This window comes from Leptopilina heterotoma, unplaced genomic scaffold, assembly GCF_015476425.1.
Source record: "Leptopilina heterotoma isolate Lh14 unplaced genomic scaffold, ASM1547642v1 Lhet_246, whole genome shotgun sequence".
NCBI lineage: Eukaryota > Metazoa > Arthropoda > Insecta > Hymenoptera > Figitidae > Leptopilina > Leptopilina heterotoma.
This window is the reverse complement of record NW_025110962.1, coordinates 688204-709155: the sequence shown is the minus strand read 5'-3', so window position 1 is coordinate 709155 and position 20952 is coordinate 688204. Positions and strand designations below refer to the sequence as shown.

General features: G+C 26.4%; 4 protein-coding genes and 1 non-coding gene across 5 annotated transcripts in view; 2 read left to right on the top strand and 3 right to left on the bottom strand.

The window, feature by feature from the left end:
- Window positions 1-2078: 2078 nt before the first annotated feature.
- On the bottom strand, window positions 2079-6403 carry LOC122503165 (mitogen-activated protein kinase 1). The gene is made up of 9 exons (XM_043613610.1): window positions 6390-6403; window positions 5742-5936; window positions 5059-5185; window positions 4873-4983; window positions 4525-4776; window positions 4058-4225; window positions 3729-3917; window positions 3478-3608; window positions 2079-3058 (listed from the first exon to the last, which is right to left on the bottom strand). The coding sequence occupies exons 1-8, from the start codon at window positions 6401-6403 to the stop codon at window positions 3498-3500; spliced, it is 1167 nt and encodes a 388-aa protein (XP_043469545.1). The 3' UTR covers window positions 2079-3058; window positions 3478-3497.
- Window positions 6404-6695: 292 nt separating this feature from the next.
- Window positions 6696-6767, bottom strand: Trnad-guc. The gene has a single exon. It is a non-coding gene; the product is annotated as a tRNA-Asp (tRNA).
- A 79-nt stretch (window positions 6768-6846) lies between these two features.
- LOC122503160 (inactive peptidyl-prolyl cis-trans isomerase FKBP6-like) lies at window positions 6847-11563 on the top strand. The gene is made up of 6 exons (XM_043613606.1): window positions 6847-6994; window positions 8594-8825; window positions 8998-9458; window positions 9692-9880; window positions 9942-10053; window positions 11054-11563. The coding sequence occupies exons 1-6, from the start codon at window positions 6954-6956 to the stop codon at window positions 11339-11341; spliced, it is 1323 nt and encodes a 440-aa protein (XP_043469541.1). The 5' UTR covers window positions 6847-6953; the 3' UTR covers window positions 11342-11563.
- Window positions 11564-12972: 1409 nt separating this feature from the next.
- LOC122503145 (pancreatic triacylglycerol lipase-like) overlaps window positions 12973-20952 on the top strand; it is a 28415-nt gene continuing 20435 nt past the window's right edge. The window contains exons 1-4 of the mRNA XM_043613587.1: window positions 12973-13071; window positions 13241-13689; window positions 18718-19069; window positions 19457-19669. Coding sequence (XP_043469522.1) covers window positions 13041-13071; window positions 13241-13689; window positions 18718-19069; window positions 19457-19669 — 1045 coding nt within the window. The 5' untranslated portion in view covers window positions 12973-13040. The remainder of the gene's footprint in view (window positions 13072-13240; window positions 13690-18717; window positions 19070-19456; window positions 19670-20952) is intronic.
- Window positions 20691-20952, bottom strand: part of LOC122503142 (serine/threonine-protein phosphatase 6 regulatory ankyrin repeat subunit B) — a 49733-nt gene continuing 49471 nt past the window's right edge. The window contains exon 16 of the mRNA XM_043613582.1: window positions 20691-20913. Coding sequence (XP_043469517.1) covers window positions 20713-20913 — 201 coding nt within the window. The 3' untranslated portion in view covers window positions 20691-20712. The remainder of the gene's footprint in view (window positions 20914-20952) is intronic.

Genomic DNA, 20952 nt, shown 5'->3' with positions numbered 1-20952 from the left:
ACAGTACGGATAAATGCAATTCGGTAAAATGACAGTTCGGTCAAATGACATTTGGGAAATAATCATATGCTCCTCTTTAAAAATTATTAATTTTTCATTAAACAATTAAATTATGTATTGTTTAATAAAGTTCTGTTTTAATGAAAACACGTATTTCAAAGTTAATTAAATCAAAGTATTCAAAAGTTATTTTAAAAGATAATTATATAAATTCAGGTTAATATACATATTTTCGTACACCTTACGGCCTTTAATTTTTGTAGCGTCAAGGTCACTCTCCTAGAGAGTCACATTAGACTCTGCGAGTGACTCTCTTGGGAGTTCCAGTGTAAAGTTAGTTTAAATATTTTTGATATCATGTTTTCTTTATTATTATTTTGTTTTTGTTTTTTTTAAAGTAAAGATATATTAAAAATTGTGAATAAAATGCAAATTTTGAAGAAAGTAATTTAAAAGAAAAAAATAAGAATCAATTTTAATATTGGCAATGCTGAAGAATAGTTTTATTTTACCCGTTTTAAATAATTTTAAATATTTTTTTCAGCTTTTTTTAAATAATGATTTACATAATACAAAGTTAACTTTGGTTTCCTACGATAAGAACATGCCTTTTATTTATCTAAACATTTAAATTCAAGTTAAGCATAATATCTAAAAACTTTCAACAAAATAAACGAATCTACTTTAATATATTTATATTTTTTTATTTTATAATTAATTTTTTCTTTTCATTTTAGTCAGAAAAAAGGAATTTTGTAGAATTTTTTGCTTTTTTCGCCATAAAAACTCTTTTAGTATTTTCTTTTTATTTCCTTAGTAAATTTATTTTACAATGTGAAACATTATGCGGTTTTTAATGGGTGAGTGCCTTTTGTCATTTAATCCAAATAAATCATACACTATTTACATAATAATGCTTTCCTTTTTCTTTTTGCAATCAATACTTGTTTTCTGAGTATAACACATATTATCATGTCATTGAAAAGGCATATTTGTACCATTTATATTCGCTACTAAATACTTTTTTTCAGAGTAAAATATTTAATGCCAAAATTATTTTCCACTCTTCTAGCCAAGTTTACTACTTTATTTCTTGTGTACTACATTTTTTTCATTTGAAATTACAATATTTTTATCATTATTATTATTATTAAAAAGCACACTCCGTAAGAGCTTCCAAAAAACATGGATTTTTTTCACTTTTTTTTTTGCTTTTTTCGAATGAAAGATATATCTCAATAATTTGAAACATTCAAAAAGACGAACTACATTTACATAATATAAACAACGTGCACAGTTATATTATGCCGAAAGAAAAATAGAAATAGAATAATATAATCATCAAGATGAATATATTTTAGCTCTTACGGTTCTTTTTTTCTATTTTGCTTAACAATTTCTTTGGTTACAATATTTTTTTTATTATTTATCGAATCGACGATCAATTTGAAAGTTTAATTTAGAATTGATTTATAAATAATGCTTATACAGAAATTAATTTTCCTGATCAATTTTTAAATACATGGAAAAAAAAGATAAATAATTCTTAAATATTTATAGTATTAATATTATGTGTCAAGTATATTTAAAGTATTTTTGTTTTAAAATAAATATAAATTTTAAACCTGGAAGATTGGCACTAAAATTGAATGTAACGACTAGTAAATTAAAATTGACCGTGCACGCTGCATAATTATTAACATCATTATACTCAAATATGGCAGTATCAAATGAATTATTTACATAGATTCAACCATTATTATTATTATTATTATTTATTATTGTTTATTATTATCATTATTATTAATAATAATAATATTTAATAATAATATTATTACTATTATTATTGCACTGAAAAAAATGTATTTGATTCAAATAACCGTTTATTATCAAATAAATATTTACTTGAATCAAATACATTTTTTTTCGGTGAATTATTATTATTATTATTATTATTATTATTTTTATTTTTATTCTTATTATTATAATTAATATTATACCAAAACATTTAATGAAGAAATCACATCACTTTAAATATAAATACTTGGGTAGACGATAATATCACTTTAAGTGTATCAATTTTTGACGATGTTATTATTATTTTTTTTTTAATTATTTATACACTTTGAAAAACGTGCAAATAATTTATTACACATTTCCATCAAGACAGTCAAAGCTGAAATGTACGATAATAAAATTGTCACTGAATATACGTCTTTAATTATAAACAAAATTGTTTTTCTAATTTTTTTTTTTCAACTATTGTGCTCACATTATTCTTGAGATCTTGTGATAAATAGAACAGAAAAAATACATAATTTATCAGTTTTTCTTTTTCTTTTTTGAATAAACTATATTATTTGATTCATTTGATTATAAAGTTCTCCGCATCTTTTTTCTTTTCCTCGACATAAAAAAGTGCATCAATCTTAAAATAAAAATCGATTTGTTTTTCTTTTTAAAAACTATAAAGAAGTTATAATACAATCTCTCAATGATTGTATTTTTAAAATTTTTTTTTGGTGATTTTTGTTTTTTTTTTGACATTTTCATTGCACACACACACACACACACGCACGCACATCGAGAATGATAAAATTATTATAATTAGACGTAAATACTTTTTTTTGTTTAAAATTTAACATTGAAAAAAGTAATAATTTGAAAATTTAATTTTTTTTGTTTATCAAAAAGCAGTAGAAGTGAATAGTATTTACTGCGAATATTGATGATTATAATAATACATTTTCTCTCTTTTAATTTTTAGGAAGATTTTTATATATATATATAACTTAATTTATACAATAATAGTTTTCTTCTTTTTTTTTAATAATCTAGACAAATATGTTTTTCATCAAAGAGAGAAAGAGAAAAAAAATTTGTATTGCTTTTTTTAAGGGGCACGCAGTTGTGTCTAAATTTCAAAATTTGCTAATTGCCAACCTATAAACTAACCTTAATAATGTATCTCATCTTTTCGGTAACAGAAGATAGTTTGGTAAACAAATTTGAGTCCATGTTGCTTCATTTCGCACTATATATTTCAGTCATCCTGCATCTTGATATTAAAAATTAAAAATGAATTAAAAATCGGGCTCGATAGATCGATAGAGAATTTAATTACGAAGATTTAGAAAGAAAGAAAAATCGTTTTGGTAAAAAATTGTGACCTGTAGAGTGATTTTCTATCTTCTATATAAGTTTTTTTTTAAAGCATTAAGGGCATTTGAACCATTATGACGTCACAATTTGTGTTAAGCATGTGTTCTAAAACTATGTTGTGATAATGGTTCAAATGCACTTAAAGGGAAAGAATTACAGCACATGCGCTGAAATGGTAGGCTGTCTACTTCGTTATTGTATCTCAACCGAAGCGGCAAGTGTATAACGGACTTTTTTTTCATCGCACCTATATTTCTTCTTTCTTTTTGTATCTTAACTTAGAACTAATAATAAACAAGAATAAATTATAATTACCTATTGACTATATAGTCTTGTTAATGAGTTTGTTGGAATAATATAGTTTCTTCAAAAATGTACTTCTTCAGAGTTTCCTTGGGAAGATCATCTAACTCCATGTCAAATCTAAACGGTTCCTCCGCCACAGGCTAAAAATAATCGTTAGCATAAATTATTTTAAATAAATATTTATTTAGATATTTTTAAAATTTGAATCATAATTTATATAATAATATTAGTTCAATAATATTGAAAATTTGATACGAAACCTCATCAGCTGGATCGTAATACTGTTCCAAATAGGGATGAGCTAATGCATCTTCAACGACTATTCGCTTATTGGGATTAAATGTTAACATTTTATCTAAAAGATCCAAAGCTTTTGGATCCGCTTCTGGAAAGAGACTCGTCCATGGAACTTTTGGTTTGTATGGTAATGATTGTAGGTAACTGCGTGCCTAAAATGTAATTTGTTTTGATTCCTTATTCGATACTCTGATTTCTGTTTCATATAGCAGATGTTAAGAGTAAACTAAAGTAAGTAAAGCTAACTGAAAAAATATTATATTTTACAAATTTAATAATTATAGTAGCATACTTTTTCGTTTATAATGCATCCGAGATCTTCAGAAGACGGTGAACCAAGAACACCCAAAATATGATTAAGTTGATCCAAATAATGCTTGCCGGGGAAAATTGCTCGTCGCGATAGCATTTCGGCTAAAATACAGCCCACAGACCAAATATCTATCGATTTCGTGTAACCCTGCGTTTTTAAATGAAAACTCATTATTAGTTTCGTTTAAGCGAAATAATTATAAATTTAAGTACTAATTTATAATTATTTCGCTTAAATAATATTTATGTCGCTTAAAATTAGTTTTTAATTAAGTAAATTTTTTCCCAATTCAGTACAAAGTATAGAAACCTAATAAGAGCATTTGTCATAAGGTCGAAATTCTCTAAGATGCTAATCGTCCTTCAACCTAAAGCCAAATGTAATTTACTAGGTTTTTACATTATTGGACTGTGAAAAGTAGTGCAAAGTTAATTAAAATTATTCACCTTCGAATTTAACATAATTTCTGGTGCGCGGTACCATCTTGTTGCGACATATTCTGTGAGGAAGCCGGCATGATTGTGATCTGGATCTGCGACTCTAGCTAGACCAAAGTCGCAAATTTTAAGGTCACACGTGGTATTCAATAACAAATTGCTTGGTTTTAAATCTCTATGCAATACATTCGCCGAATGTATATATTTGAGCCCTCGAAGAATTTGGTATAGGAAGTAGCAGATGTGATCGTTACTTATTGCCTGTTTTTTGATAATAAAAAGAATTATTAAAATTATTATTAACTACCCTGAAGAATGGTTCAGTAAGTTTACTGAAATTTGTTCTTTATGCCTTACCTGTGTTTTAAGTAATTTATAAAGGTCAGTTTCCATTAAGCATTGAACAATATACACATCTTTCATATGATCTATAGAGGGTGCTCTCAATATATCTCTTATATCTATTATCTGAAAAGTAAATCCTCATATTAAAAGAAGAAATAGAATATATAAATATAACATATCTTAAAATTACCAACTTACATTTTCATGTTTAAACCTGGTGAGGATTTTTATTTCCCTTAAAGTCCTTTGGCTGTACGTTTGATGTTCAAAAGGCGATATCTTCTTGATAGCTACTTTTGTTTTAGTAGTGTTGTCATAAGCCGAACTATAAATAACAATAAATGCTTAAAGAAAATTCGGTTTAAAATTATCTTCTAAATGAAAAACTAAAAAACAACTAAAAATGTACAAGAAAAAAAGCAAAAATTAAAAAAAGAGAATTGCTGTTAGTCAGTTCTCACTGCTGTTAATTAATACCTATTGATTATATAAATTTTGATTTATTTCATTAATCTGAAGTATACAAATTTCCCTCTATTCAACAAATAGAGAATCATTAATGTTCGCAGATTGAAAATGTTTCAAATAGAATCTAATGTTTTTTTTAGTTATAAAAAAAGGGTGTGACAAACTATTCAAAAGTGGCGCCAATAAAATAAATTAATTTTTTCCATTAAATTAAAAGAAATTTTAAATAACAGGGTAAAATTTTTCATTCTACAATGATGTTTGATTTATTATTGAAATAGTTATGAATAACAAGTGTAAAATTGTACACTTGTGTTGATTTAAATTGTTTATCATATGACATGTCAAACTGCATAGATACAAACTTGTGGGTATTTATTTATCAGGGAAAAAATTAATAACAAATAACTTACACGACCATTCCATAGGCTCCTTCTCCCATATAAGATAATCCCGTATAACGAGGGCCAACCTCGAATATTTGACCGCGAACAATTTCCGCATTTGGATTAACACTTGCTGATCCTTCGGCCGCCATTTTGGCAACTGTCTGGATTGTAGTCTCTCTGTATAGTCTAACAGCAGCAGCCTTCTGGCATGTTTCAGGGCTAAAGCAGCTTCAGCATAGATACAACGGCATATAGTATTGGACTGCGCACCTGGAAAAGTGTAGTATTCCTTTCGAGAGAGACGAAAGGTCAACTCTCTCAAACTATTGTCGAGAAAAATGAAGGAAGCTTAAGTTTTGCAGCTTTTGAAAAGGAAATTTTTTTTATTATATTCTGATTTTTTTATACGATTGTGATTAAATGATACAATAACTAAATTCTTATTTTCATAAATAATTGTTTTAAATTTCGACTATTTTAAATATTTTTATCGATTTTAGTCTGGATTTTAGTTTTTAGATAGAGAATTCAGATTTTTAAATTACTTTTTTTTTGTTTCAGATGTCGCAGAAGGACCATCGACAACAGGATTTATGTTGGAAAATCAAATCGTAATTATTTAATTAATAAAAAAAATCTCCGATTTAACGGAGTTCAAAGGTTTTAGAAAACCAAATCGTAATCATTCTGGTAGGAGCAATCAACCATTGGCATCATAATAATAAAAGGTAATGTACACTTTTAATTTTTATCAATATAAAATACAGGATTAACGATTAATCCTTAAAAATATTTTCTTATTTCTTTTATAATTGCATGGACTTGCATGGTATATATTTAAAACGGAGTACGATATTTTTTTTATGTGATGTACTAGATATTATTATTAAAATAATATTAATTTTGAAAAAAATTATTTATTTATATAAAAGAAAAGTTAAGTACTAAGAATTTGTAAGTGAGGATTAAAAAAAAATTCTCTCCAGCGGGGAATCGAACCCCGGTCTCCCGCGTGACAGGCGGGGATACTGACCACTATACTACTGAAGACGATGGAGATATTTTATTTCTAATTTAAAGTCACTTATACGAAGATGACGTCACATTTTAGTTTCGCTTACTGTTTAGTCTGTTTATCTGTAATTCCATAACAACCAGACTATAGCGACCGAACATAACCAGAACATAACGTGTTGGCTCACCGGCGTGGTTTGGTCGACGTCTTAAAAGTTCAAAATGCCTAAGACAATTTGTTTCAAAGAGGGTTTTAAACTTTCGTAAGTATTATATATACTTCTATTTATTCTACTAGTTTGTAAAATAGTTTTATTTTGACATTTTTTTAGAGCGAATATACCTATATTCTAATGTTTACGATTTGTTTTCGTTTTGAGGTAATTTTTTTTGTTTTTGTAAAGATATCTAACCTCGCTTATAATGAATGTCTCGACCGCTACAGTCTGATTAAAAAGTTACATGTTAGAAGATTCGAGAAGATTTTTTAAAGTTATATAGAAAAAAATATAATCACTCTAATATATTTTAATATAAACAAATAAAAAATTATAATCTATTGAATAAAACATTTATTGTTATATAATAATTAACCATTAATCATTAGGAGAATGTCAAAAAATCGATGCGATTTTGCCCTTTAGTGTAAAAATTGCATCGACTTTGGCATTCCCTTAATCTTCAAATTTTGCAGAATTAACTTTAATAAGAGATATAAAAAAAACTGAAAAGTTGCAAAACTGCGTTCTTTAGTTTAAAAGTTTCATTTTTCAAGTTTGGCTAACCTATAAAGGTGTTTTTTTTCGTTATATTATTAAATTTAAAAAAACATATTTTTTAATAAATTCTTTTACTTGTTTGATATTGAAATTTTAATACATTATTTTTTTAATCATTTTTATGAATGTTTATTCATTTAAGGTTTTATTTATTTGTTAAGAATTTTAAAATAGATAGAATTTAAAAAAATGTAATTCAAATTTTTTTAATAAAAATGAAATATAAATTGGAATTTAAATAATTTATTACTATTAACAACTTTTTCGCATTTTCTCCCAAAATTGTAAAATACTTTTACATTTAATATTTTTCAAAACCTGATAAATCAAAATTTTGACATTTCAAGAAATTTAAACAAATGACAATTCTCACATAACCATTACAATGAACTTTAATGTAGAAAAATTGAAATAAATTATTTATTTTTGAATATTTTTTCTATTTAAAAAGCTCTGTTTGTAATTAAAATCTATTCTAATAAGGGAATTTAAAGGTTTTTGTAATTTTTTCTAATAACAAAATTTAAAATAAAAATCATCAAGGTTGGGCCAAAATATTTTTTAAATTGAAAATTCTTTGGTAATAAATTTTTTTCTTAAATTAAACAGTGGTAAATCGATTTCTAAGGATTTTAATATTTTAAATATTTGTTTACCTCAATATTTTTGAAAAATGGATTTATCAACTTTTGAAAAATTGCTTTTCAATTATTTTTCTCTTACAATTCAACTTTTACAGTCAAAATTTTAAATCGATTAATTATTTTCAAAGTTGTCAATAAATTAATTTTTGAAATCTTATTTTTCATAAAGTTGGTCTTAGTATAATATGGAAGAAGAATAATAAAATTGTAATAAAGAAAAATTCAAAATACGACGATAATTATAGTTAATTAATGAATAATAATAATAATTCCTGTTAAAATTTAAACATTTTTAAAATTATAAACAATTTTATAAAGCCTATTGAAACTTTGGGGAGTTATTTCAATCCAAATTATCTGTTAGTTTTTAAAATTTGGTAAAAATAGACTGATTTTTAATTTGAGATGAATATAACTTAATAATTTAATTACTCACTAGGGACGTAATGTCAAACGATGGATTCTTCTTTGATATAAATGAAGATCTTGAAAGTAATGACGAACCTGAATTTTCGAACAAAATTTTCATGTCACATGATGATTTACTAAAATTTCTGTACACGGATGACATGAATAATGGCGAAACGAATGAAAATGATGTTGTCACGCCATTAGGTGTAGACTTTAATAAATTAAGAGGACATATGACCGATCTTCTTGGAAATGGAATGGTAAGTGTAGAAATTAAAAATATAACCCAAATATTTTTAATATTAACCACCAAATATTCCAATCTTATCAAACTAAAATTTATTAAAACCAGCAGTTGTTAAATTAAACACACATTCATTTTATAAAAAAAGAAACCAAATTATTAAATTTTTACTTAAAAAAAACTTGTAGGTAATGAAATTTACACGACAAGAAGGAGTGGGAGAGAAAATTGATGAGAACGCACAAGTAACGGCAAAATATATTGGATATTTTGAACATCAAGATGAACCTTTCGATGCATCATACAGTCATGATGTTCAAAATAATTTACAATTAGGAAATCAAGATCTAATACCAGGATTTGAAATTGCTATAAAGTCAATGAAGAAACATGAAGTTTCAATTTTTATCATTAAACCCGAATATGCGTTTGGTGAAATGGGTTGTCCTCCTCGCATTCCACCAAATCAAGAAGTTTTATTCTTAATTCATGTTGTTGACTTTAAATCCGATGAATTTACCACTTCATTTAATAAATTATCAATTCAAGAAAGAAAATTATTCACTATTGCCGAGAAACGAGCGACAGATTTAATAGCAACAGCTTCTGAATCTTTTACTAAACATAAATTTAATCTAGCAATAAAGCAGTAAGTTTTATAGTTCAAAAAATTATTTTTGTAATAATTTTTAGCACTCAGTCAAAAATAATTTAAAAAGTTAACGATCACTCCGAGTGAAGTCACTTTCAATTTTTAATTATTTTTGTACTTTTCTTCAATACAAAATGAGTATAATAATAATTAAAAATATTAATTATTTTTTTATACTTGTAACGTTATTATATGTAAACATTTAAAAATAATTGTATGATAATTTTTAGTTACTATAGCGCTGCAAAAATTCTTGAATATTCACAATTAAGAAATGATGAGGAGGAAGGGAGACAAAGAGCATTATTAACGAGGGTTTATGGAAATTTAGCCGTTTGTTACAATAAAGAAAATAAACCCCGCTGTGCATGCTCGGCAATTAATCAAATTCCGATACCAAACGCCAAATCGCATTTCAAGTAAGTATTACATTTACTTTTTTTTGTAGTTTTCATTTTTTCAAAAATTAATAAATTTCAGTCATGGCCGAGCTCTTATTCGTTTGGGAGAATTTAAGAGAGCGGTACAAGAATTAAAGCGCTCCAAAAAACTTGAACCCCAAAACAAAATGGTTGCTGAGGAAATCAAATTAGTAAGTAGTATTTTTGATACAAGTAAATTTTGTTATATATTCTTTTGTACTTTTATACATTTGGACAATTCCACGTGAAATTTTTTCCATTTTAAAATATAACATTTTTATAACATTTTATATTAATTTTTATATTACTTTTTGTAATTTTTGTAACATTTTATAATTTTGAATCTGAAATAATTCAATTTTTGCTTAGAATTTTATTAAAATTTCTGAAAATAATTAAATTGTTTTAAAAGAATTTTATGGAAATTTTTTGAAAATAATTAAATTCTTTTCAGGAATTCAATTATAAAATTGAAATTGAAAATAATTGAATTCCTGTGAAGAATTTTATTATCTGTACGAAAATAATTGAATTCTTGCAAATTTTTTCTACAAATTTAATTAAAATTGAATTGAAAATAATTGAATCTTGTGCAAAGAATTTTATTAAATTTTTAAAAATTTTTCTCTATCTAAAATTATTCAAAAATGCGATTCGATCTTTTTTAATGAAATATAATAAATATTTCTATTTATTCTCACAAAATAACAGCAGTAATTTTATTTTTAAAAAATACACTTTTTAATAAAAAATGTCAAAATTTCCTGTCAATTTGAAATTCAATTCACTAATAAAACTCGAAAATTGCAAACGCAACTCTCATAAAATTCAATTGTTTATGGATTTTTGAATAAGTCAAATTGTATAAAATTCAAATATTTAATTAATTATTTAAAATATAGTTTCAAAACTTTCAATATGAAACCTTTTGAAATTGAATTATTTATAAAAAATTGTAAACTCAATTCTTGTAAATTTCAATTATTTTTGCGGAATTTTGATGTAAAATTATTTAAAATACAAAGTTTTAAAAATTTCCATTTGAAATTTGAAATTCAGTTATTTATAAAAATTGTAAACGCATCTCTTATAAAATTGGATTATTTTTGGAATTTTGAAGTTAAATGTAATTATAATTTCAAGAAATTATCCTTTTCTTTTTTCTCACAGGCAAATAATTTAGAGTCAGAGTACAATTCCTTAATGAAGTGTTTGAACGATAATAGTTATTCACTTACTGGTGAAGGAGAAGTAAGGGCGGAATTTATAAGCGCCGCTAAGAATCTCTGCAAAACGTTAAAAAATGATGACAATGTGATGAGAACAGTTTTACCGTTTAATTTAACTCCAGAGGAGAAATCGTTTCTTGCCGATTTGACAGCAAACTACGGATTAATATTGGTTCATCATGAAAGATACAATAATGAAGTGGTTTTTATTGCCAAATCTAATTATTGATGTCAACAAATTTTTGCTGTCATCAGAGGAAGAAGAAGTAAAAAAATGCAAAAAAGGATATAATTACAAAGTAGGTTGAACAAGTTTTCTTGATCGCCTGATTTGTGAGTCGGTTGTTAAAAAATTGAAAGTTTACAGTAACTTGTAACTTTCTGGCTGAGTAAGTTCTCTTCATAGCCTGATTTGTGAGTCAGGTCTTAAAAAAATGAAAGTTTATTGTAATAAGATTGACAAAGGAAAATAATATAATAATGATTCTATCGTTCGGTTTTCAAATTAATTAAGTGTTGAAGTTAACGACAACTCCGAGTCAAGCCAACAAATCTTTCCTTGTCAAAGAAAGTTGAACAATTTCTTGATCTTGATTTTTGAGTCGGTTCTTTAAAGAATGAAAGTTTATTATATGATTGTCAATTAGGATCAATTTCTCATCACAATTTCTCAATCCTGATTTGTGAGTTGGTTCTTAAAAAGATTAGTTTACCGTTAAGTTAAAAGTTGGACAATTTTCCGATCCTCTGATTTTTGAGTTGGTTTTTGATATTATATAAGTTTTCGTTGTCGGTATTTGTGTTCTTAAGTCTTACAATTTCTAACAGTACAAGTATTTTGTGATATAAAACCTCTTTTTCTAAGCCTGTACATTCTTTTTGTAATTAATTTTTAGAAAAAGAATAAATCTAAGGACTGTTGGATTTATTCAATAAAATGAAATGAAATGAAATTAGAAATGTAAGTGAATAAAGAAGTAATGAAAATATTTTCACTAATTTTTATTCAAGTACCTTAACAAAAAAGTCTTCAAAAGATAGAAGAGAAAGTCGCAAAAGAGCCAATGCTCTGCAGTGTTACAAATTATTTACAGAACTGTTATAATTTTTTAAGAATCAGTTATGATTTGCGGAACCGGTTCCGTAAAATCCGAAAAATAAAAAATTTATCCAATATGGGAAAGTACTTACGACGTAATATCTAGAATGTAGAAAACAAGTTGTAATTACTTAGAAATGATTTCTTGCCTTGCGCAAAAAAAAATAATATAAATTTTAACTTGTCAAGAAGTATAATAGTTATTAATTGCAATTCCACTTACTTCATCATCTAATGAAGTTAAGTAGTAATAAAGTAAAAACACTTCTAAATAACTTTGGTCAATTTGCACGCAATATTTAGCAGAGCATGAAAATCTTTTACTGAAAAAAATTGTTTCCTTTAACTTCAATTGTGAAAATTGTCAAAAAGTACATAGCATGATTTATTAGGACTATAATGATCCTCTATATTGTTAAATTGTCTAATGAACATGTTTTATATCAATGAATCATTTAGTTACGTAAGTAAGTTAATTAATTAATAAATTAATTAAATAAAAATAAAATAAGTTAGTCAAATAAAAATAAAAAATTAATTCAGCAAAAATAAAATAATTAAAAGTGGAAGAAGTTAGCAAAAAATTATAAAAAATAAAATAAGTTAATCCTTTAATTAGTCTTTAATTAATTCCTAAATGATTCTAACTTGGACCAAGAAACCAATTACGGAAAAAACAAACTGTTTACTACATCTGGAAATAATGCTGATCATTACGTTCGACAAAAAATAATGACAAAAATTGTTATCAATCACGCTATCTGCCGAGTACAAAAGTTTTATAAATTTTTTCTTCAACTTCAGTTTAATTTTCTACTTCTTATTCAAGATGAAATTGATAATAATTCAAATTTTTCTAGGTAAACTGAAAATATTTCTACTAGTGCATTAATAATTAAAAATCTTTATCAAAACCCACTAAACATATATTTATTCAAAAAAAGAGATTATGTTCTTTAATAGAAAAAAGCGAAATATGTTCTGGAACAAAAAATCTTGCAAAATATTAATAATCAATTTTTATCAAAGTTTCTTTCATATTTACATCATGGGCCGAAAGTATTTTGTCAAATCTACAACCAGATTCATCTCAAGATACATCATTGGAAGAGAAAATTTTAAATGTTTTGGTAAACACTGCAGTATTGAAACCTGATGATCGTGGAGTTCTATCTGGTATTCTTGATCCAATTCTTGTACCCGAGAAAGATATAAACTTTCAATTATACACAAAATCAAATTCTGATGAACCGTATAAATTAATTGTTAATGATTCGGAAAATTTGAAGGATTCGTCATTTAATTCATCGATACCGACGAAAATAATAATTCACGGCTGGACCGACAGTGTACAGACACCTTGGCTTCGGGAAATGCGTGCAAATTATTTGAATAATGACAATTATAATGTTATTTTAATTAATTGGCTCGCAGGTGCTATTAAGGAATATTCAGCAGCTGCAAGGATCACTCGACAAGTTAGCAATAAATTTTTATTTTTAGAATTATTTTTCTCCTTTTTTGCGAAATTTTCTCAATAATTTTTTTCATTCTTCAAAGTATAGGCAAAATCTTATAAAGCATAGCAAATGGTTATCATCATTTGTTGAAAAACCTTTGAGCTTTTGTAACAAGTTTCTTTTTAATTTTTATAAAATGGGCATATAGTTTGGCAAAAATTATTATAAAATCGATCGTATCTAACAGAATGGAGATATACTTATATATTGCCAGAGTCTTCTTCTATAGTTCGAAAAATGTTTAAAACTTGATAGAAAAGTTAAAATTCCATATTTCGAAAAGTTCCATATTTCGGAAAATTAATAAAATTGAATAGAAAAATAAAAGATTTAAAAAAATCGATTCCAGCCTTTGCCCATATACTTTGCTCGACTCTTACCATGTTTCAGAAAATTTATAAAATTGAATAGAAAAGTAAAAGATTTAACAAAAATTGAATCCAGTCTTTGCCTATACTTTGCAAGACTCTTTCGATAGTTTGGAAAATACCGATAATTATAATGTTGAATAGAAAAGTAATAATATATTTCGGAAAAAGTGATTCCAGCCTTTGCCCATACTTTGCCAGAGTCTTCCCCTAGTTCGGAAAATGTATCAAATTAAATTGTGAGGTATTAAAAAGCGTTACAGATGAAATTAACACCAGAAAGGATTAAAATAATCCATTTTTGTGTTATTTTTTACTATATGACTGAAATTTTACATCAAATCAAAACCAAGCCAACGATTACTAACAACTAATTCACAAACTAACAAATTAACTTAGTTACGAACTAACTAATTTAATTACTAACTAACTTACTGACTAACTTACTAATTTACTAACTAACTTGCTAACTTATTTACTAATTAACTTACTAACTTAATTACTAATTAACTTACTGACGTAAGTTAGGGAGCGTTCACAAATGATGTCACGCAATTTTTCGGGATTTTAGATTCTCCTGTCACGAAATTTCACTTGTAAAAATACATTGTGTCACGTTTAGTAGAGACCCCCCCCCCCTCCCCCCAAAAACGTGACATCATTTGTGAATGCTCCCTTACTAACTAACTAATTTACTAACTAACTTACTAACTACTTTACTAACTTTCTAATTAACTTAAAAACTTAATTACTAACAAAATTATTATATGATATTATCACTCGGTTGTTTTAAATGATTCAATGTTTATATTAAATATTAATTACTAACAACTTAATTAACTTACTAACTCATTAACTAACTTACTAACATACTATAACTAACTTACTTACTAACTTAGTAACTAACTTACTAACTTAACTTGGTTACTATCTAACTTACTAACTAACTACACAGGAAAGAAGAAGTGTTATTTTAACACTAAAAGTAGTGTTAAAACTACATGAAACATTTTTAACCGAAACTGTGATTTTAACACTACATTGGTGTTAAAATAACAATAGAGTGTGTTAAATTATTTAACACTAGAGGTTGTTAAATTAATATACATTTTAATGGAGTTAAAATAACACCAGAATTATGTTAAAACAACACCATCTGAAAACTACACGCAACAAATTTAACACTTATTTTTATGTTAGTTATAACTAACTTTCTAACTTACTCAATAGCTTACTAACTTACTAACTATATAACTTTCTAACTAACTTACCAACTAATTTACTAACTAACTTAATAACTAACTTACTAACTAATTTACCAACCAACTTAATAACTAACTTACTAACTAACATACTAACAAACTTTCTGACTAACTTACAAACTTAATTACTAACAACTGAATTAACTTACTAACTTACTAACTAACTTAGTAAGTAACTAAGTTAAGTAAGTAAGTTAATTAAAAATTAAGTTTGTAAGTTAGTAAATTGGTTAGTAATTATGTTAAGTAAGTTAGTCAGTAACTGAGTTAAGTAAGTTAGTTAGCAACTAAGTTAATTCAGTAACCCACATAGCACAATAGTATGAGGTAAGGTTATGTTGAGTACTAATCGCAAGGCTCATAAGGTTACACGATATTGCTGTGGTAGATCTGAGGTGAACTAAAAACTTCCGCCATGGAGGTAAGGTTACATGTTAGGGTGTGGTGACTATATATGATAAGGCCATGGTAACCTTACACGTTAAGGTTGAGGTAACGTTACATGTTAAGGTTGAGGTAAGGTTACATGTTAAGGTTGAGGTAACGTTACATGTTAAGGTTGAGGTAAGGTTACATGTCAAGGCTGAGGTAAGGTAATTATTAAGTTGTAAGGTTGAGGTAAGGTTGTGATAAGTTTACCAGTTATAGAAAATATTGAAAAAATAATTAATAAATAAATATTCAATTAAAATGTTAAGTTTGTTGCTCTTCTCTATTTTGGAAACCTGACATGAAGCAGAAAATTTTGAAAACAAATTTGGGGGGACTGGGATTCGAACCCGGGATCGGCGCGCATAAACCTATCATTCTAACTAACTGAGCTAAGTAGAGAACTGGCAGAAGGAAAATTAATGTTGCCTTTAAGGAGTTAATCATCTTCTTGGTTCACCTTAAAGGCAACATTAATTTTCCTTCTGCCAGTTCTCTACTTAGCTCAGTTAGTTAGAATGATAGGTTTATGCGCGTCGATCTCGGGTTCGAATCCCAGTCCCCCTAAATTTGTTTTCAAAATTTTCTGCTTCATGTCAGGTTTCCAAAATAGAGAAGAGCAACAAACTTAACATTTTAATTGAATATTTATTTATTAATTATTTTTTCAATATTTTCTTTAACTGGTAAACTTATCACAACCTTACCTCAACCTTACAACTTAATAATTACCTTACCTCAGCCTTGACATGTAACCTTACCTCAACCTTAACATGTAACGTTACCTCAACCTAAACATGTAACCTTACCTCAACCTTAACATGTAACGTTACCTCAACCTTAACGTGTAAGGTTACCATGGCCTTATCATATATAGTCACCACACCCTAACATGTAACCTCACCTCCATGGCGGAAGTTTTTAGTTCACCTTAGGTCTACCACAGCAATATCGTGTAACCTTATGTGCCTTACGATTAGTATTCAACATAACCTTACCTCATACTATTGTGCTATGTGGGAAGTTAGTCAGTAAGTTAATTAGTAAAGTAGTTAGTAAGTTAGTTATTAAGTTAATTAGTTCACTGGGGTCAAAAAGTTTCACTACATTTGTGCTGATTACTTTAAAATGCTCGCTTTACTTCAAATTCAAATATTTCTGTAAAAATAGATGTAAAAGCTATCAAACTAGGATCATTTTAAAGTTCAATAAATTTAGAGTCAAATAGGCTAAGATATATCATATTTTAATGTATTATAATGTAAATATTGAAAAAATAATTCTTTGAAGTGAGAGATTTTTTGTAAAAATTGCGATTTTGAAATCTCGAGTTCAAGCGAACGCCAATTAAAGAAAATTTTTTTTCTAACACACGCACGGAAAGTACATCATTTCTTACCTGTGTAGAGGGTGGAAAGTATGTCTTTTCCGACGAGAGGGAGGGAATGTTACTTTACCTCCCTCTGACGTCATAACGGGGAGAGAAAAGTATACTTTACCTCCCCGTGACGTCATAGCGGGGAGAGAAAAGTACTTTACCTCCCTGTCGTCCAAAATCATATGTAATATATTTTAATAACAATGTAAAGATAAAATGTATCTTTATTTACGACTAAATATATTATGTTTTATTGAAAATTGTTAAATTGTTAAAATTGTTAAATTGTTGTTTTTTAATTTGTTTAAATTGTTAAATTGTTGTTTATTGTTATTGTTTAAATTGTTAATTTTTAATAATTAATCATTTTAAAAAATTATACTATTATTATAATAAGCTTTCGGTTGAAAACACTATTGTCGTTAAAATTTTTTATGAAGTGGTTGTACTTTCCGTTTACGTGTGTTAGAAAAAATAGTATGTGCACCACGGGAGGAAAATATACTATTTTAAAGATTTGTCAGTTATACAATATCAAGTACAAATTCCATTCTTTAATTTTAGACCAAAATCATTCACATAATATGTGAATGATTTTAATATATTATATTAATTATTTTCTTCAAATTCTATAAAAATAACTTCTCTTGCTCTCTAAATTTTTCAAAGAATATAAATTGCAAATTTGTCGTTTTCGTTCAATTGTTTTATCAATTAACCACATTTTCGAAAAGTATGCATCTCTTTGTTATTGTAAAATAAGAAAATTGACACCTAAAAAGAAAATAAGGAATAATGACAGAGTTAAAATTAATAAAATTATAAGAAGAGGGATAAATTTCATGTAAATATCTTAAATCAGTAAGTTAATTAGTAAAGTAGTAAGTTAGTTAGTAAATTAGTTAGTAAGTTAGTTAAAAAGTTAGTTAGTAAGTTAGTTAGTAAGTTAGTAATTTAGTTAGTTACTTAGTAACTAAGTTAAGAAAGTTAGTAAGTTAGAAAGTTAGTTAGCTCGTTAGTTAGTAAGTTTGTTAGTTAGTAAATTAGTTACTAACTAACTATTGTCTCTGGTGAAGCTAATTTTGTTGAATTTTGACAAATCGTTGACTTGGTGTTTGATTTAAATTGTAGTAAAAAATAACACCAAAATGGATTATTTTAATCCTTTCTGGTATTAATTTAATCCTAGATTGAATAAACTGTTGCAGATTATTTTAATCCATTCTGGTGTTATTTTAACACTTCTCGATTTACTGTGATATTGAATAAAAAAATAAAAGAATTAACAAAAATTGATTCCAGTCTAAGCCCATACTTCCCCAGAGTTTTACCCTAGTTCAAAAAATGTATAAAACTTGATAGAAAAGTAAAATATTTCGGAAAAATTGATTCCAGCTTTTGCTCATACTTTTCCAGAGTTTTCCCATAATTTCCCACAACTTCTTTTTTTCAATTCTCCAGTAAAGAATAATAAAAAAACATATATAATAAAGAAACAAGAATAACGTTTAATAGAAGAAAATTTATTAAAAAAAAAAAAATTGCCTAGGTTGGTGTATACTTGGCGGAATTATTAGAATTTCTTCAAAACGAGACGGACCTTGATTTGAATAGTATTCACATTTTGGGACACAGTCTAGGTGCTCATATTGCTGGATATGCTGGTGCAAATCTCCAAGGAAAAATTGGAAGAATTACTGGTATGGATCCCGCTGGTCCTGGATTTGAAAGGCCAAGATTTAAGGAACCAAAAGATCGTCTCGACGCTTCTGATGCGGCTTTTGTTGATGTTATACACACCTGTGGTGGTACCATTGGCTTTGCAAAGTCCATTGGACATGTGGACTTCTTTCCCAATGGAGGCACCTTTCGTCAACCTGGATGTCCAATACTCATGACCCGTTAGTAATAAATAATAACTTTTTTAAATTTAAAATTTATTCATATAATATATATATATTATTAATTTTTCCTTATTGTTGATTTTTTAAAAAGAAAACTTTATTTGTGATACGCTCCGAAGAAATTAAGGTTCCTAAAAAGCAAAAAATGTTGGGTTGTTGGCAATTTTTAATTTGCTTCTTAGATAACCTTTCTTTAAAGCGCGATGGATTTTTATTTTTAACAAAACAAAAATAATAATTCCTAATGATATATAATAATAATAATAATAATAAAAATAATACTTAATAATAATAATAATAAAAGTAATACCTAATAATAATAAATAATAATAATAATACCTAATAGTAAAAATAAATGTTTGTGTAAACTTTGGATTTCACCAGAATATTGCAGTCATGCGAGATCTCATCAGTTTATGAGCGAATCAATTTTGAATCCAAATGCTTTTGTCGCTGTTGAATGTGACAGTTGGAAGGACTTTAAATCTGGAACGTGTAATTCGAAAAATCCACCTGTATTTATGGGAGAACAGTTGAGTTACGATACAAGAGGAACCTATTATTTGGAAACCAATTCTGAATCACCATTTGGTAAAGGTGAAACATAATTTCTTTCATTCAAAATTCGGTACGTTTCTTTTCTTTTTTTATAATATATTACTTCAATTATTTTATTTTTGCAATTATTTTCCACTAGCTCCTCATACTATCAAATAAAATAAAATAAATAAAATCTTCATATAAATTCGTTAACTTATTAAAAACTCATTTTAAAAATAAAGACGCTTTAAACTTTTAAAGTGAGCGGGAATTAAAAGAAGCGGAACGTAAGAGCCAGAGTGGGGGGTCAATGCGAGTGAGAGGGAAACTCTCGTGGTTCTCTCTCACTCTCATTGCCCCCACTATGGAATTCCGGGAATCCCCCACTTGCCGTTCTTGGAAATTTCAGAATATTCTTAATAGATCAACGAAACAGTGACAGATTTTATACAATACTAATTAAATAATTGTCCTATTTATTAAACATTTGTTGGATTTGAAATTAGTTTTAGTTTTAGAATTATTAAATAAAAAAATTAATTAAATAAATAATAAATAAATTAAATTAAATAAAAAAAGTTTAAAAATAAAATTAGAAATTTTAATAAAAATTAAAATAAGTTTATTAAAATGTTTTATTTTTATAAATAATGTTTTTTTTTGTTTTATTTATGATTTATTTACAACGTTTTATTTAAAATGTTTTATTTTTATAATGAAATAAATATTACGAATTCGATTATTGAAATAAGATTTCGTTCGTTTATTATATAAATTTTCATAAAATAATTTAAACTTATATATAAAAAGATACATTTAGAAGAGAAATTTAGAGAACGAATTAATATAATAAAAGTATCAATGATAATAAAATTAATTTTTTTATAAAAGCATTGAACAGTTGTATATATAAATGTTCTTTGTTATTGTATAATAAATATATTTTACAATTTTACATTTAGGTATAAAATAATGCAATTAGTGTGCTTCTTTAGAATATAACGAAAACTACAATATAATATATATTTTTTAGGAACTATTCGCGGCTCTTTAGATTATTTTTTCTTCTTTTTTTTCCTTTCGTGTTTCATTGATGAGAATCATTTTCTCGGTAATTTCTCTAATTCACCACTAAATTGCTCTCTATACTTTCGTTGAACAATATTCCAGTCAACGACATCATTAATTTTAATAGTTTCGATGATTGAATGACCACTTCTTGTACTCACTGACTCACTCGAAACTAATGGTGAGAATGTTACGATGCGTTTATTTTCCAGTTGCGGTGTCACTTTATTGTTCTGCAAAAAAAAGCGAAGAAACATTTTTTAATTACGATT

Excerpts from the sequence above, each read along its gene's own strand:
- LOC122503165 (XM_043613610.1), bottom strand. Across the intron at positions 3,918-4,057 it reads GATGCATTATAAACGAAAAA|GCACGCAGTTACCTACAATC; the intron begins GTATGCTACTAT and ends ATTACATTTTAG. Across the intron at positions 3,609-3,728 it reads ATTACGATCCAGCTGATGAG|CCTGTGGCGGAGGAACCGTT; the intron begins GTTTCGTATCAA and ends GATTATTTTTAG.
- LOC122503160 (XM_043613606.1), top strand. The coding sequence starts at position 6,954 with ATGCCTAAGACAATTTGTTTCAAAGAGGGTTTTAAACTTTC. Across the intron at positions 6,995-8,593 it reads AAAGAGGGTTTTAAACTTTC|GGACGTAATGTCAAACGATG; the intron begins GTAAGTATTATA and ends ATTACTCACTAG. Across the intron at positions 9,881-9,941 it reads AACGCCAAATCGCATTTCAA|TCATGGCCGAGCTCTTATTC; the intron begins GTAAGTATTACA and ends AATAAATTTCAG.